The sequence below is a fragment of the Salmo trutta genome, chromosome 3 (genome assembly GCF_901001165.1).
Source record: "Salmo trutta chromosome 3, fSalTru1.1, whole genome shotgun sequence".
NCBI classification, from domain to species: domain Eukaryota; kingdom Metazoa; phylum Chordata; class Actinopteri; order Salmoniformes; family Salmonidae; genus Salmo; species Salmo trutta.
Genome location: NC_042959.1, coordinates 16,390,669 through 16,405,310, shown reverse-complemented (window position 1 = coordinate 16,405,310; position 14,642 = coordinate 16,390,669). Strand labels below are relative to the sequence as shown.

Here is a 14,642-nt window from a genome sequence, read left to right as displayed (position 1 = left end):
CTCTGTGCATTCAAATCGCTAAATGCAATTGTGTTCGTTGTCCGTAGCTTGTGCCTGCCCATACCATATACCCACCACCACCATGTGGCACTCTGTTCACAACATTGACATCAGTTGACATCAGCAAACCATGATTCATTAGTGAAGAGAACACTTCTACAGCGTGCCAGTGGCCATGGAAGGTGAGCATTTCACCACTGAAGTTGGTTACGACACCAAACTGCAGTCGGGTCAAAACCCTGATGAGGACAACGAGAATACAGATGAGCTTCCCTAAGACGGTTTCTGACAGTTTGTGAAGAAATGATTCAGTTGTGCAAACCCACAGTTTCATCAGCTGTCTGAGTGACTGGTCTCAGACAAACCCGCAGGTAAAAAAGCCGGATGTGGAGGTCCTGGGCTTGCGTGGTTACACGTGGTCTGCTGTTGTGAGGCCGGTTGGACGTACTGCCAAATTCTCTAAAACGGCGTTGGAGGCGGCTTATGGTAGAGAAATGAACATTCAATTCTCTGGCTAAAGCTCTGGTGGACATTCCTTCAGTCAGCATGCCAATTGCACGCTCTCTCAAACTTGAGACATGTGTGGCATTGTGTTGTGTGACAAAACTGCACATTTTAGAATGGCCTTTTATGGTCCCCAGCATAAGGCGCACCTGTTTAATGATCATGCTGTTTAATCAGCATCTTGATATGCCACACCTGTCAGGTGGATGGATTATCTTGGCGAAGGAGAAATGCTCACTAACAGGGATGTAAACAAATGTGTGTACAAAATATGAGAGAAATAAGCTTAATTGATATAGTTAGTCAGACAAATGTATTTAAGTATCAATACACAATGATACAACAATACAAAATATATATAAAAAACAAACACATTGAGAGCACATTTGAGACACTCAACACAATCATGATCTAACATGGTACAGGCGTCATCTATAATACATTACATCATCTATACACATGTATCCATACAACAAAAAAGTACTGTGAATAAAAGGACAATTAGTAACTTAAAAAGAAACAATATATGAGACACCATAGTATACAGTAACATGAAAGCTAAGGTGGTGACCTTATGACATAACAGGCATGTCAGGTTTACAAAAGAAATGGGTCATGGGTTGGAACATTTTACAGAAGTATTGAACACTATGTTCCAGCCAATGAGGTATGTTTTCAAGATTGAATACTTGTTCTTGAGTTCTCATTTAAGCACAGACCAAATAAACACCACCTCCTTAGAGGCTACGTACCATGATGGTCAGATTAGGGGTTGCTGTGATTCTTCTCAGTGCAGTGTGTAAGTACAATTTCTTCACTGGTACTATATCAAAATTGTTCTTGTTGTGGAGCCGTGCAATTCAATATAGTTCAAGCTTCTTGAAGGATAAGATAAATTGACAGTTAGAAAGCTCAACCATCACACATACCATCTAAAAATAAATAATAACTTTAGCCAGTGTTAATTAACAAAGTAAGCATAAGAAATGTAAAACCTCTGGAAGGATTTTTCACATCTTGATTTTCTATTATTTGAAATGTTTTCAAACTATTATAATATTATTTTATATTGTTTAAGATTTGTCTGTGTCTGTGTGATAACTACAATATGCTTGTGTTTCTGTTTCCATTTGATTTAGATGTAGACCATGTTAACCTGCTAAGTCCAGTGATCACTGTTCAACTTGGTGATCCTGTAACCCTGCTATGTGTTTTCCCAGAAGAAGAATTCAGTGATGAGCAAATGTACTGGTACAAGCAAACTGTGGGAGGTATTCCACAACTTGTCGCATCAATACAGAAATATTTAACAAAGCCTGTGTTTTACTTTGGATATAACAATTCACACTTCAATGTAAAATTGGATCAGATGATGTTTCACCTTACCATGAACAAGACGTTCCCAGAAGATGAAGCCATGTACTATTGTGCAATTGGAAGAGACATGACTGTGGAATTTAGAGATGGCACATTTCTGTCTTTAAAAGGTTCAGTAATTGTACTTTATATTTATAAGTTCTGTCAATAGTCCAATAATTTGTTCAGTAATAAGACAAAAAAATTGTTCGGGACTTTTGTGATTTCTCAGTTATTAACAGAAAGATTGCAGTAAAATATGTTAATCTTATATTATTTGAAAGTCTGATAATTACTCAATATGTTCTGATTAATTAAGGAAACGGTCAGAGGTCTGACTACAAGACAGTGGACCAGCAGCCAGAGTCTGACCCAGTCCATCCAGGAGACTCTGTGACTCTACAGTGTACAGTACTCTCTGAGACCTGCACAGGAGAACAAATTGTGTACTGGTTCAGAGCCGGATCAGGAGAATTCCATCCAGGAGTCATTTACACCCCTGGGAACAGGAGTGATGAGTGTGAGAAGAGCCCTGAGACTCCCTCTCCTACACAGAGCTGTGTCTACAGCCTCTCCAAGAACAACCTCAGCCCTTCTGATGCTGGGACTTACTACTGTGCTGTGGTCACATGCGGGGAGATTCTGTTTGGCGACGGAACAAAACTTAACATCATTAAAGGTTCAATTTCTTGTTAAATTGATGAAGCACCTTTCACTTGAAAATCTTTATGCAAACATTCAAGCATATTTTATGGATACCATTATTACGTTTAAATGGGTCAAAGAAAAATAAATTGTGTTATCAACTTTGCAAGCTTAACAGAAAACATAAAAAGCATGTTGAATGTATTTTAATACCAGGAAACACAGTGGATCCCATTGTCCTCAGCTTGGGAGCAGCAGTGGCTGTGTGTGTGATTGTCATTTTTATTCTTGCTTGTACCAAAAACAAGAGACAAACATGTGATCATTGTAAAGGTAAGACATTTCAGAGATACATATCTATTGGTTAATGTCAAGTATGTTAGCTATGATCATTTAAAAGTAAAATCTCACCTCATGTTTTGATTCAGCGCTGAATGTTATACAATATATACCATCTCCATTTCCATGCCTGGGTTTCTATCTATCTGTATACAGCAAGTGTCTCTCAGCATATTCACCGTGATGATAACCTCTCATCAGAGCAGTCAAGTGGTCAGGTATGTAACATCTATATTATCCAATGTGTGAAAACAAGAGGTACATTACCTGTTACACAGGAGGGTGTATATTAGTGTATATCTGTATATTTGTGAATAAATCACTAAGTACAGCAGTAACCCATGAGATGTTGCAGCAGTGTTGTGTGTCATAAAGAAAACCTGTATTTAAATATATTCTTAATTATAACCTGTAGCTATAATTTGGCCAGCACTCAGTTGATCAAAAAAAGTGGTGAAAAGATTTATTTCAACGTATAGGTACATTTTAGATGTGGGTCTTTAAGATGTTAAAATACCCTCATATTCACTATCTTATTTAATTTCCAGAAATCTGGAGTTTAACTTAAATATTACTGTATGTTGAACAATGTCAACATGCTCAAAACATAAGTTTAGGTATTAGTCATTAAAAATCAAATGCTTTAGAAATGTTTTTGTTTTATTAAAACATTGGGTTTGCGTAGCCATATCTTGTCATTAACTAGTAGGAAAAAACATGACACTCAAATCTGATCCACGTTAGATCTGTGTTATAGCACGCTTGACAAAATATCTGCAGATTCTTCGGTCCAGGGCCCTGTGCTATGAATTGAATCCTAGCCTCAGAATGCACATTTCCCTTGACCGTATTATTGTTAATGTTATTATTTTGACTTTTCTGTTATTGTGCTCAATGGAGTTATTATTTACTGTACTCTATTCCTTAGGTGCCAAACACAGATCTGTTAAATTACGCTGCATTGCATTTCTCTGAGAAGAAAACTAAAAGAGGAAGAAAGAAGAGAGAGACACCACAGGAGAGTGTGTACTCTGATGTCAGGTACTCAGACTGGGAATGAACTTTGTTTCAGATACAGCATGGACAAAAGTATCTCAGTCAAGCATCTCTATTTAGACAAAATGTAAGAGTTTTGGTTAAAAAATCTCAGGACATTGCTCTTGGATTAACTTTTTGCAATATTACAATAAAATATCCTAATACAATACCATAGACAATGGAATTTCTTCCATGTCTCTGCTCAAAATGTATTCTGGAGTGGTCCACTTACTCAGTTGATGTCAACTAGCAGCTGGAGGAAATACACATTTAAATGTCCATGTGCACTACATGACCAGAAGTATGTGGACACCTGCTCGTCGAACATCTCATTCCTATATCATGGGCATTAATATGGAGTTGGTCCCCCCTCTGTTGCTATAACAGCCTCCAATATTCTGAGAAGGCTTTCCAATAGATTTTGGAACATTTCTGTGAGGACTTGGTTCCATTCAGCCTCAAGAGCATTAGTGTGCTCGGGCACTGATGTTGGGCAAGTAGGGCTGACTCTAAATTATCTCAAAGGTGTTTGAAAGGTTGGGGTCAGGGCTGTGTTCAGGCTAGTCAGGTTCTTCCACACTGATCTCGACAAATCATTTCTGTATGGATCTCGCTTTATGCATGGGGGCATTGTATTGTTTTTATTTACTTTGCTGCTCTTTTGCACACCAGTATCACTACTTACACACCAACATCTGCTCATCATCATTTGCTCATCCATCACTCCAGTGTTAATCTGCTAAATTGTAATTACTTTGCTACTATGGCCATTTGCACACACTGTATATAGACTTTCTTTTTTTCGATTCTGTTATTGACTGTACGCTTGTTTATTCCATGTGTTGTTATTTCTGTCGCACTGCTTTGCTTTATCTTGGCCAGGTCACAGTTGTAAATGAGAACTTGTTCTCAACTAGCTTAAATAAAGGTGAAATAAAAAAATAAAAAATTGTCATGCTGAAACAGGAAAGAGACTTCCCCAAACTGTTGCCACAAAGTCTGGAAGCACAGAATCGTCTAGAATGTCATTGTATGCAGTAATGTTAAGACTTCCCTTCATTGGAACTAAGGGGCTCAGCCCAAACCATGAAAAACAGCCCCAGACCATTATTCCTCTTCCACCAAACTTTACAGTTGGCACTACGCATTGGGGCAGGTAGCGTTCTCCTGGTATCCGCCAAACCCAGATTTGTCTGTCGGACTGCCAGATGGTGAAGCGTGATTCATCACTTCATAGAACATGTTTCCACTGCGCTAGAGTCCAATTGTGGCGAGCTTAACACCACTCCAGCCAACGCTTGGCATTGCGCATGGTGATCTTAGGCTTGTGTGAGGCTGCTCGGCCATGGAAACCCATTTCATGAAGCTCCCGACAAATAGTGCTGACATTGCTTCCAGTTGCAGTTTGGAACTCGGTAGTCAGTGTTGCAACCGGGGACACACGATTTTTACGCGCTATGCTCTTCAGCACTCGGCGGCCCCGTTCTGTGACCTTGTGTAGCGTACCACTTCGCAGGCTAAGCCGCTGTTGCTCTTAGATGTTTCCACTTCACAATAACAGAGCTTACAGTTTACCAGGGCAGCTCTAGCAGGGCAGAAACTTAACTAACTGACTTGTTGGAAAGGTGGCATCCTATGACAATGCCATGTTGAAAGTCACTGAGCTCTTCAGTAAAGCCATTTTACTGCCAATGTTTGTCTATGGAGATAGCATGGCTGTGTGCGTTATTTATACACTTGTCAGCAACGGGTGTTGCTGAAATAGCTGAATCAACTAATTTGAAGGGTTGTCCACCTACGTTTTTATATATAGTGCATATTTTGGAAGTTTTGGTAGTGCATATTTAAATGTATTAACCCTCGCAAGGCTGCCGGTCCAGACGGCATCCCTAGCCGCATCCTCAGAGCATGCGCACACCAGCTGGCTGGTGTGTTTACGGACATATTCAATCAATCCCAATCCCAGTCTGCTGTTCCCATATGCTTCAAGAGGGCCACCATTGTTCCTGTTCCCAAGAAAGCTAAGGTAACTGAGCTAAATGACTATCGCCCCATAGCACTCACTTCCGTCATCATGAAGTGCTTTGAGAGACTAGTCAAGGATCATATCACCTCCATCCTACCAGACACCCTAGACCCACTCCCATTTGCTTACCGCTCCAATAGGTCCACAGATGACGCAATCACAATCACACTGCACACTGCACTAACCCATCTGGACAAGAGGACTACTTATGTAAGAATGCTGTTCATCGACTACAGCTCAGCATTTAACACCATAGCACCCTCCAAACTCGTCATTAAGCTTGAGACCCTAGGTCTCAACCTCACCCTGTGCAACTGGGCTCTGGACTTCCTGACAGGCCGTCCCCAGGTGGTGAGGGTAGGAAAAACATCTCCACTCCACTGATCCTCAACACTGGGGCCCCACAAGGGTGCATTCTCAGCCCTCTCCTGTACTCTCTGTTCACCCATGACTGCGTGGCTATGCACGCCTTCAACTCAATCATCAAGTTTGAAGACAACACTACAGTGGTAGGCTTGATTACCTACAACGACGAGACTGCATACAGGGAGGAGGTGAGGGCCCTCGGAGTGTGGTGTTAGGAAAGTAACATTTACGTTACATTTACATTTTAGCAGACTCTCTTATCCAGAGCGACTTACAGTAGTGAACGCATACATTTCATTTCAAGCATTTTTTGTTGTTGTTGTTGTACTGGACCCCCATGGGAATCGAACTCACAACCCTGGCGTTGCACACACCATGCTGGCGTTGCAAACACCATGCTCTACCAACTGAGCCACAGAGAAGCCTATAACCTCACACTCAATGTAAACAAAACAAAGGAGATGATTGTGGACTTCAGGAAACAGCAGAGGGAGCAGCCCCCTGTCCACATCGACGGGACAGTAGTGGAGAAGGTGGAAAGTTTCAAGTTCCTCGGTGTACACATCACGGACAAACTGAAATGGTCCACCCACACAGACAGCGTGGTGAAGAAGACGCAACAGCGCCTCTTCAACCTCAGGAAGCTGAAGAAATGTGGCTTGTCACCAAAAACACTCACAAACTTTTACAGATGCACAATCGAGAGCATCCTGTCGGGCTGTATCACCGCCTGGTACGGCAACTGCTCCGCCCACAACCGGAAGGCTCAGAGGGTAGTGAGGTCTGCACAACGCATCACCGGGGGCAGACTACCTGCCCTCCAGGACACCTACACCACCCGATGTCACAGGAAGGCCAAAAAGATCATCAAGGACAACAACCACCCGTGCCACTGCTTGTTCACCCCGCAATCATCCAGAACGCGAGGTCAGTACAGGTGCAGACTGGGACAGAGAGACTGAAAAACAACTTATATCTCAAGGCCATCAGACTGTTAAACAGCCATCACTAACAATGAGTGGCTGCTGCCATCATACTGACTCAAATCTCTAGCCACTTTATAATTAAAAATGGATGTAATAAATGTATCACCAGTCACTTTAAACAATGCCCCTTTATATAATGTTTACATACCCTACATTACTCATCTCATATGTATACACTGTACTCTATACCATCTACTGCATCTTGCCGTTCGGCCATCGCTCATCCATATATTTTTATGTACATATTCTTATTCATTCCATTACACTTGTGTGTATAAGGTAATTGTTGTGAAATTGTTAGATTACTTGTTAGATATTACTGCATGGTCGGAACTAGAAGCACAAGCATTTCGCTACACTCGCATTAACATCTGCTAACCATGTGTATGTGACAAATAAAATTGTATTTTATTTTATTAACTACTGTATGTAGGTTACAAATGTTTACTGAGGAACATGACAATACGGCATTGGCCAATAGACTACCAAGCTAGATGCACAATAATCTGGTAGCTATTTCTGCATTTGCATTTTATGAGCAAGTCACAGAATAAAGATGATTTTGATGTGAACATTTCTAAAGCTGATTCGATAGACGATTAGGTTTAGATTACCCAAGCAAATGCTGGCGACGTAGCAAGCCAACTAGATAGAGGCTACTGTACATGGTGGAGGAACATATTGCCTGTAGCCTACTGTACATGGTGGAGGAACATATTGCCTGTAGCCTACTGTACATGGTGGAGGAACATATTGCCTGTAGCCTACTGTACATGTGTAACAGTGTAGGTTCCGTCCCTCTCTTCGCCCCAACCCGGGCTCGAACCAGGGACCCTTGCACACATCAACAACTGACACCCCACGAAGCAACGTTACCCATCGCGCCACAAAAGCCGCGGCCCTTGCAACGCAAGGGGAAACCCTACTTCAAGTCTCAGAGCGAGTGACGTCACTGATTGAAATGCTATTAGCGCGCACCACCGCTAACTAACTAGCCAATTCACATCGGTTACACATGATTAAGGAACATATTGCCTGTAGCCTACTGTACATGGTGGATGAACATATTGCCTGTAGCCTACTGTACATGTTGGATGAACACATTTCCTGTAGCCAACTGTACATGGTGGAGGAAGATATTCCCTGTAGCCTACTGTACATTGTGGAGGAACATATTGCCTGTAGCCTACTGTACATGGTGCAGGAACATATTGCCTGTAAACTTCTGTACATGGTGGAGGAACATATTGCCTATAGTCTAATGTACATGATTAAGGAACATATTGCCTGTAGCCTACTGTACATGGTGAAGGAACATATTGCCTGTAGACTACTGTACATGATGGAGGAACATATTGCCTGTAGCCTACTGTACATGGTGGAGGTACATATTGCCTGTAGCCTACTGTACACGGTGGAGGAACATATTGCCTGTAGCCTACTGTACATGATTAAGGAACATATTGCCTGTAGCCTACTGTACATGGTGGAGGAACATATTGCCTGTAGCCTACTGTACATGGTGGAGGAACATATTGCCTGTAGCCTACTGTACATGGTGGAGGTACATATTGCCTGTAGCCTACTGTACATGGTGGAGGAACATATTGCCTGTAGCCTACTGTACATGGTGGAGGAACATATTGCCTGTAGCCTACTGTACATGGTGGAGGAATATATTGCCTGTAGCCTACTGTACATGGTGGAGGAACATATTGCCTGTAACCTACTGTACATGATTAAGGAATATATTGCCTGTAGCCTACTGTACATGGTGAATGAACATATTGCCTGTAGTCTACTGTACATGATTAAGGAATATATTGCCTGTAGCCTACTGTACACGGTGAATGAACATATTGCCTGTAGTCTACAGTACATGATTAAGGAATATATTGCCTGTAGTCTACTGTACATTATTAAGGAATATATTGCCTGTAGTCTACTGTACATTATTAAGGAATATATTGCCTGTAGTCTACTGTACATGATTAAGGAATATATTGCCTGTAACCTACTGTACATGGTGGAGGAAAGTATTGTCTGTAGCCTACTGTACATGGTGGATGAACGTATTGCCTGTAGCCTACTGTACATGGTGGATGAACACGCCTGCATCTGTTAAACCCAATGTCAACCTCAGAATAGGAGAGAATTTCCTCTTGGTCAAATACAGGATTTCTTAAACTTTAGTTCTGGACCCAAAGTTGGCACTGGGCATGTGAGAGGTGGGTCGCAAGTTCAGAGAATATATGTATAATCACAAACTATTTCTTCTGAACTTGGGTCCTTGGAGGACGAATTGTGTCATGGGAGTACGGTCAATTACTCATTTGAGTCTCGAGCTGAAAAAGTTTAAGAAATGGTCTCGACAGTGGTTTCCTGAGCAGTCCCCTGTTTACTACCTGTTTACCCTGGTACTTGAGATCTTTAAGAAAATCAACTGAGTCTACGTAAATGATCCCAGACCCCTTTGATACATGACCTCACAGGACCTCACAGAACCACGTAACAAAAATATCCTAAGGACGATGTCCATGCCCTCGCGGTAATCTAATTAACGCAATAAAAATGTTTCCATAAAAATCTGTCAATTTAAGCTGGAGATATATGTTTCTTTGTACTGGATGCATCTCAATCCACCACATCTGCCTATGTAATACTTCAGCATCTGCAGTGAAAGGTGACAGAGCTACAGCAGTGTTTATCAGACCATGAGACATCCTGAAAACCGGTCTTCTCACAAAATTGTCTGTAGCATCCGAACGGTTTGGCCTATATTAACTATTATGAAATTATGAGATTCTCACAAACACTATGGTGTTCTCCATTTTGCTCTACGACCCCCACAAGCATCTTGGGACTTGGGTCTGAAGTCGGTACAGCAGATCTGACAACTTCTGTCTGTAGTTTGGGCTACACACTGGTTTGACCCCTCTGCGTAAAGATGAGACTCTCACAAACTCATACATTTCAGTTGTTTTGCTATAGGATGCCTACAGGCCTCATAAGACTTGTCTGAAGGTCCCCCAGTACCATTTGAAAACATTTATGGAACTATATATTGAGAACCAGTGGAGGCTGCTGAGGGAGGATGGCTCATTTAAATGGCTGGAATGGAGCGACTGGAATGGCATCAAACACGTGTTTGATATATTTGATACCATTCCACTCCTTCCTCTCCAGCCATTACCACGAGTCCATCTTCCCCAGTTAAGGAGCCACCAACCTCCTGTGATGGAGACGGTTTATAGACAAAACAAGGGGTTAAATCACTGTAAAAAACGTTCTTATATCTCTCAGATGTAGGATAGACACTTTTCAATGCGTTTGTATGGGATAATAGCAGAGGCCAAAAAGACATGTTCAGCAAATATTTTTTTACATATTTTTGGGATACTTCAAAGGGTCCTAAAATATGCCATAAGGCTTGGTACTACCTAGCCCTCCTCCACGGTTTAGACAGGGCTTAGACTCGTAAGGTTAACAAAAACATAATGTTAGAGTCCAAGTGCATTTTCAGATCTTTTCATGCCAAAAACAATTAAATGAAACAGGACAAGTAAAAAGGACAGGCAAAATATAGCAATTGTACTGTGCAGACAGACATAAAAAAAAAGAAATGCATTGATATAGTTAGTTAGACAAATGTATTTAAATGTCAGTCCACAATAATACAATAATGCACAATTCAGATTTTTTAAACCACATTGAGACCACATTTGAGATACTAAAAACAATCATGGTCAAACATGGTACAGGCGTCATTTATAGTACATTACAGCATCTATACACATGTATCCATACAACAAGAAAGTACAGGGGATAAAGGGACAATTAGACAGTTCAAAACAAACAATATATGAGACACCATAGTATACAGTAACATGAAAGCTAAGGTGGTGGGTGACCTTATGACATAACAGGCATGACAGGTTTACAGAAGAAATGGGTCATGGGTTGGAACATTTTACAGGAAGTATTGAACACTATGTTCCAGCCAATGAGGTATGTTTTCAAGTTTGAATACTTGTTCTTGAGTTCTCATTTAAGCACAGACCAAATAAACACCACCTCCTTAGAGGCTACGTACCATGATGGTCAAATTAGGGGTTGCTGTGATTCTTCTCAGTGCAGTGTGTAAGTACAGTTTCATCACTGGTAGTATATTCAAAATATTGTTTTCCTTTGCCATGCAATTCAATATAATTCAAGGTTCTTGAAGGATAGGATAAATTTACATTTAGAACGTTCAACCAACACAAATACCATCTAAAAATAAATAATATCATAGTAAGCAAAAGAAAAGTAAAACATCTGGAATGATTTCACATCTTGATTTTTAATTATTTGAAATGTTTTCACAGACTATTGTTTTCTCTTGTTAATAACATTTGTCCTTGTCTGTGTGATAAATACAGTATGCTTGTGTTTCTGTTTCCATTTGATTTAGATGTTGACCATGTTAACCTGCTAAGTCCAGTGATCACTGTTCAACTTGGTGATCCTGTAACCCTGCTATGTGTTTTCCCAGAAGAAGAATTCAGCGATGAGCAAATGTACTGGTACAAGCAAACTGTGGGAGGTATTCCACAACTTGTCTCAACGATGCATAAATATTTAACAGAGCCTGTGTTTCACTCTGGATTTAACAATTCGCACTTCAGCGTAACATTGGCTCAACGGATGTTTCGCCTTACTATCATGAAGACGATCCCAGAAGATGAAGCCATGTACTATTGTGCAATTGGAAGAGTGATGACTGTGAAGTTTAGAGATGGCACATTTCTGTCTTTAAAAGGTAAAATAATTGTACTTTATATTTATAATTTATGTCAATTGGACAACAACTTTTCCAGTAATAAGACAAAAAAAATTCTGGGCACTTTTGTGATTTCTCATCTAACAGAAAGATTGCAGTAAAATATGTTAATCTAAAATTATTTGAATGTCTGATAATTACTCAATATGTTCTGATTAATTAAGGAAACGGTCAGAGGTCTGACTATCAGACAGTGGAACAGCAGCCAGAGTCTGACCCAGTCCATCCAGGAGACTCTGTGACTCTACAGTGTACAGTACTCTCTGAGACCTGTACAGGAGAACACAGTGTGTACTGGTTCAGAGCCGGATCAGGGGATTCCCATTCAGGAGTAATTTACACCTCTGGGAACAGGAGTGATGAGTGTGAGAAGAGCCCTGAGACTCCCTCTCCTACACAGAGCTGTGTCTACAGCCTCTCCAAGAACAACCTCAGTCTCTGTGATGCTGGGACTTACTACTGTGCTGTGGTCACATGCGGGGAGATTCTGTTTGGCGACGGAACAAAACTTAACATCATTAAAGGTTCAATTTCTTGTTAAATTGATGAAGCACCTTACACTTCTTTATCTAAACATTTAAGCATATTTTAATGATATGATTATTTAGTAGTTGAAATGGGTCAAAGTGAAATAAATTGTGTTATCAACTATGCATCCTTAACATAAAACATAAAAAGCATGTTGAATGTATTTTAATACCAGGAAACACAGTGGATCCCATTGTCCTCAGCTTGGGAGCAGCAGTGGCTGTGTGTGTGACTGTCATTTTTATTCTCGCTTGTACCAAAAACAAGAGACAAACATGTGATCATTGTAAAGGTAAGTAATTTTCGACATGCAGTACATATCTATTGTTTTGTGTCAAATGTGTTAGCAATGATTATTTCAAAGTAAAATTTCACCTCATTGGCTGACACCGTTGAATGTTATACTGTCTATTCAATCTCCATTTTCATGCTTGGGTTTCTATCTGTTGATACAGCAAGTGTCTCTCAGCATATTCACCATGATGATAACCTCTCATCAGAGCAGTCAAGTGGTCATGTATGTAACATCTATATCATCCAATGTGTGAAAACAAGAGTTACCTGTTACACAGGAGGGTGTATATTAGTGTATATCTGTATATTTGTGAATAAATCACTAAGTACAGCAGTAACCCATGAGATGTTGCATCAGTGTTGTTTGTCATAAAGAAAACCTGTATTTAAATATATTGTTAATTATAACCTGCAGCTATAATTTGGCAAGCTCTTAGTTGATCAAAAATGTTGTTGATAGTTTTATTACAATGTTTAGTTACATTTTAGGTGTGGGGCTTTATTAAGATGTTAATTAAATTAATCTCATATCCGCTAGCTTATTTATTGCCAGAAATCAGTAGCGTAAATCTGTAGTGTAAATATTATATTTAACAAAGTCAACATGCTTTGAACATCAGTTTAGGTTTTGGTTATTACAAAGTAAATGATTTAGAAATGTTTTTGTTTCATTTCTCTTTAATGCCGTAGCCTGTAATTAACTAGAAGGAAAAAATATGACACTAAGACCAGGATTCAATCTGGTCCAAGTTAGATCTGTGTTATAGCACGCATGAAATGTAAAAAAGTCATTTCTGAGCTGACATCTGGAGTGTTTACCATGAATGCGATATGCTTAAATGTCAGAAAAAAATGACTTTAAAAGCTGCATTGTTGGCAGTCCTGCGCCCTGTGCTGAGAATTGAATGCTAGCTTCAGCATTAACATTCCCCTCACCGTATTATTGTTAATGTTATTATTTTGACTTTTCTGTTATTGTGCACAGTGGAGTTATTATTTACTGTACTCTATTCCTTAGGTTCCAAACACAGATATATTGAATTATGCTGCATTGCATTTCTCTGAGAAGAAAACTAAAAGAGGAAGAAAGAAGAGAGAAATACCACAGGAGAGTGTGTACTCTGATGTCAGGTACTCAGACTGGGACTGAACTTTGTTTCAGATACAGCATGGACAAAATTATGTCAGTCAAGTGTCTCAATTTAGACACAATTTAACCGTTTTGGTAAAACAATCGGAGGACATTGCTTTCGGATTAACTTTCACAATAGTACAATACAATTTCCAAATACAATACCATAGACAATGGAATTACAACCATGTTTCTGCTCAAAATGTCTTCTGGAGTGGTCCACTTATTCTGAGCTAGCTGATGTCAACTAGTAGCAGGAGGGTTTTCATCTTTATATGTCTATGTACACTAACGGTAAAAGGTTTTAGAACACTTACTCATTCACAGGTTTTTCTTTATTTGTACTATTTTACATTGTGGAATAATAGTGAAGACATCAAAACTATGAAATAACGCATATGGAATCATGTAGTAAACAAAGAAGTGTTAAACAAATCAAAATATATTTTATATTTGAGATTTTTCAAATAGCCACCCTTTTCCTTGATGAAACCTTTGCACATATGTTCGTAACATGGTGTAAAATGTTGAATGGAACAATATCAAATTGGGTTGATATGTGCAAAATAGTTTTTGTTTCATACATTATCACGTATCTAATTATAG

At 39.8% G+C, this 14,642-nt stretch overlaps 2 protein-coding genes across 3 annotated transcripts; both read left to right on the top strand.

Annotated features, from left to right (window-relative positions):
- The first annotated feature begins 1,182 nt into the window (after nt 1-1,182).
- On the top strand, nt 1,183-4,056 carry LOC115169334 (uncharacterized). Its single transcript, XM_029724854.1, has 6 exons — nt 1,183-1,303; nt 1,644-1,991; nt 2,180-2,539; nt 2,722-2,838; nt 3,001-3,062; nt 3,773-4,056. Exons 1-6 carry the CDS (start codon nt 1,258-1,260, stop codon nt 3,902-3,904), a joined length of 1,065 nt encoding a protein of 354 aa, XP_029580714.1. The 5' UTR covers nt 1,183-1,257; the 3' UTR covers nt 3,905-4,056.
- Nucleotides 4,057-11,061: 7,005 nt separating this feature from the next.
- On the top strand, nt 11,062-14,239 carry LOC115169324 (uncharacterized). Of its 2 annotated transcripts, none has more exons than XM_029724831.1 (6): nt 11,062-11,400; nt 11,714-12,061; nt 12,247-12,606; nt 12,786-12,902; nt 13,066-13,127; nt 13,923-14,239. In XM_029724831.1, the coding sequence occupies exons 1-6, from the start codon at nt 11,355-11,357 to the stop codon at nt 14,052-14,054; spliced, it is 1,065 nt and encodes a 354-aa protein (XP_029580691.1). In that variant the 5' UTR covers nt 11,062-11,354; the 3' UTR covers nt 14,055-14,239. The 2 variants fall into 2 exon arrangements, with proteins under 2 accessions (XP_029580691.1, XP_029580698.1); XM_029724838.1 differs by having other exon boundaries at nt 11,370-11,400; nt 11,795-12,061.
- Nucleotides 14,240-14,642: the final 403 nt, after the last annotated feature.

What these genes read in the sequence shown, in the direction of transcription:
- LOC115169324 (XM_029724831.1), top strand. Translation starts at nt 11,355, where the DNA reads ATGATGGTCAAATTAGGGGTTGCTGTGATTCTTCTCAGTGCAGTGT. An exon ending in CACATTTCTGTCTTTAAAAG is followed by an intron (nt 12,062 to 12,246) that starts GTAAAATAATTG and finishes TGATTAATTAAG; the next exon opens with GAAACGGTCAGAGGTCTGAC. An exon ending in AACATGTGATCATTGTAAAG is followed by an intron (nt 12,903 to 13,065) that starts GTAAGTAATTTT and finishes CTGTTGATACAG; the next exon opens with CAAGTGTCTCTCAGCATATT.
- LOC115169334 (XM_029724854.1), top strand. Translation starts at nt 1,258, where the DNA reads ATGATGGTCAGATTAGGGGTTGCTGTGATTCTTCTCAGTGCAGTGT. An exon ending in GATTCTTCTCAGTGCAGTGT is followed by an intron (nt 1,304 to 1,643) that starts GTAAGTACAATT and finishes CATTTGATTTAG; the next exon opens with ATGTAGACCATGTTAACCTG. An exon ending in CAGAGCAGTCAAGTGGTCAG is followed by an intron (nt 3,063 to 3,772) that starts GTATGTAACATC and finishes TCTATTCCTTAG; the next exon opens with GTGCCAAACACAGATCTGTT.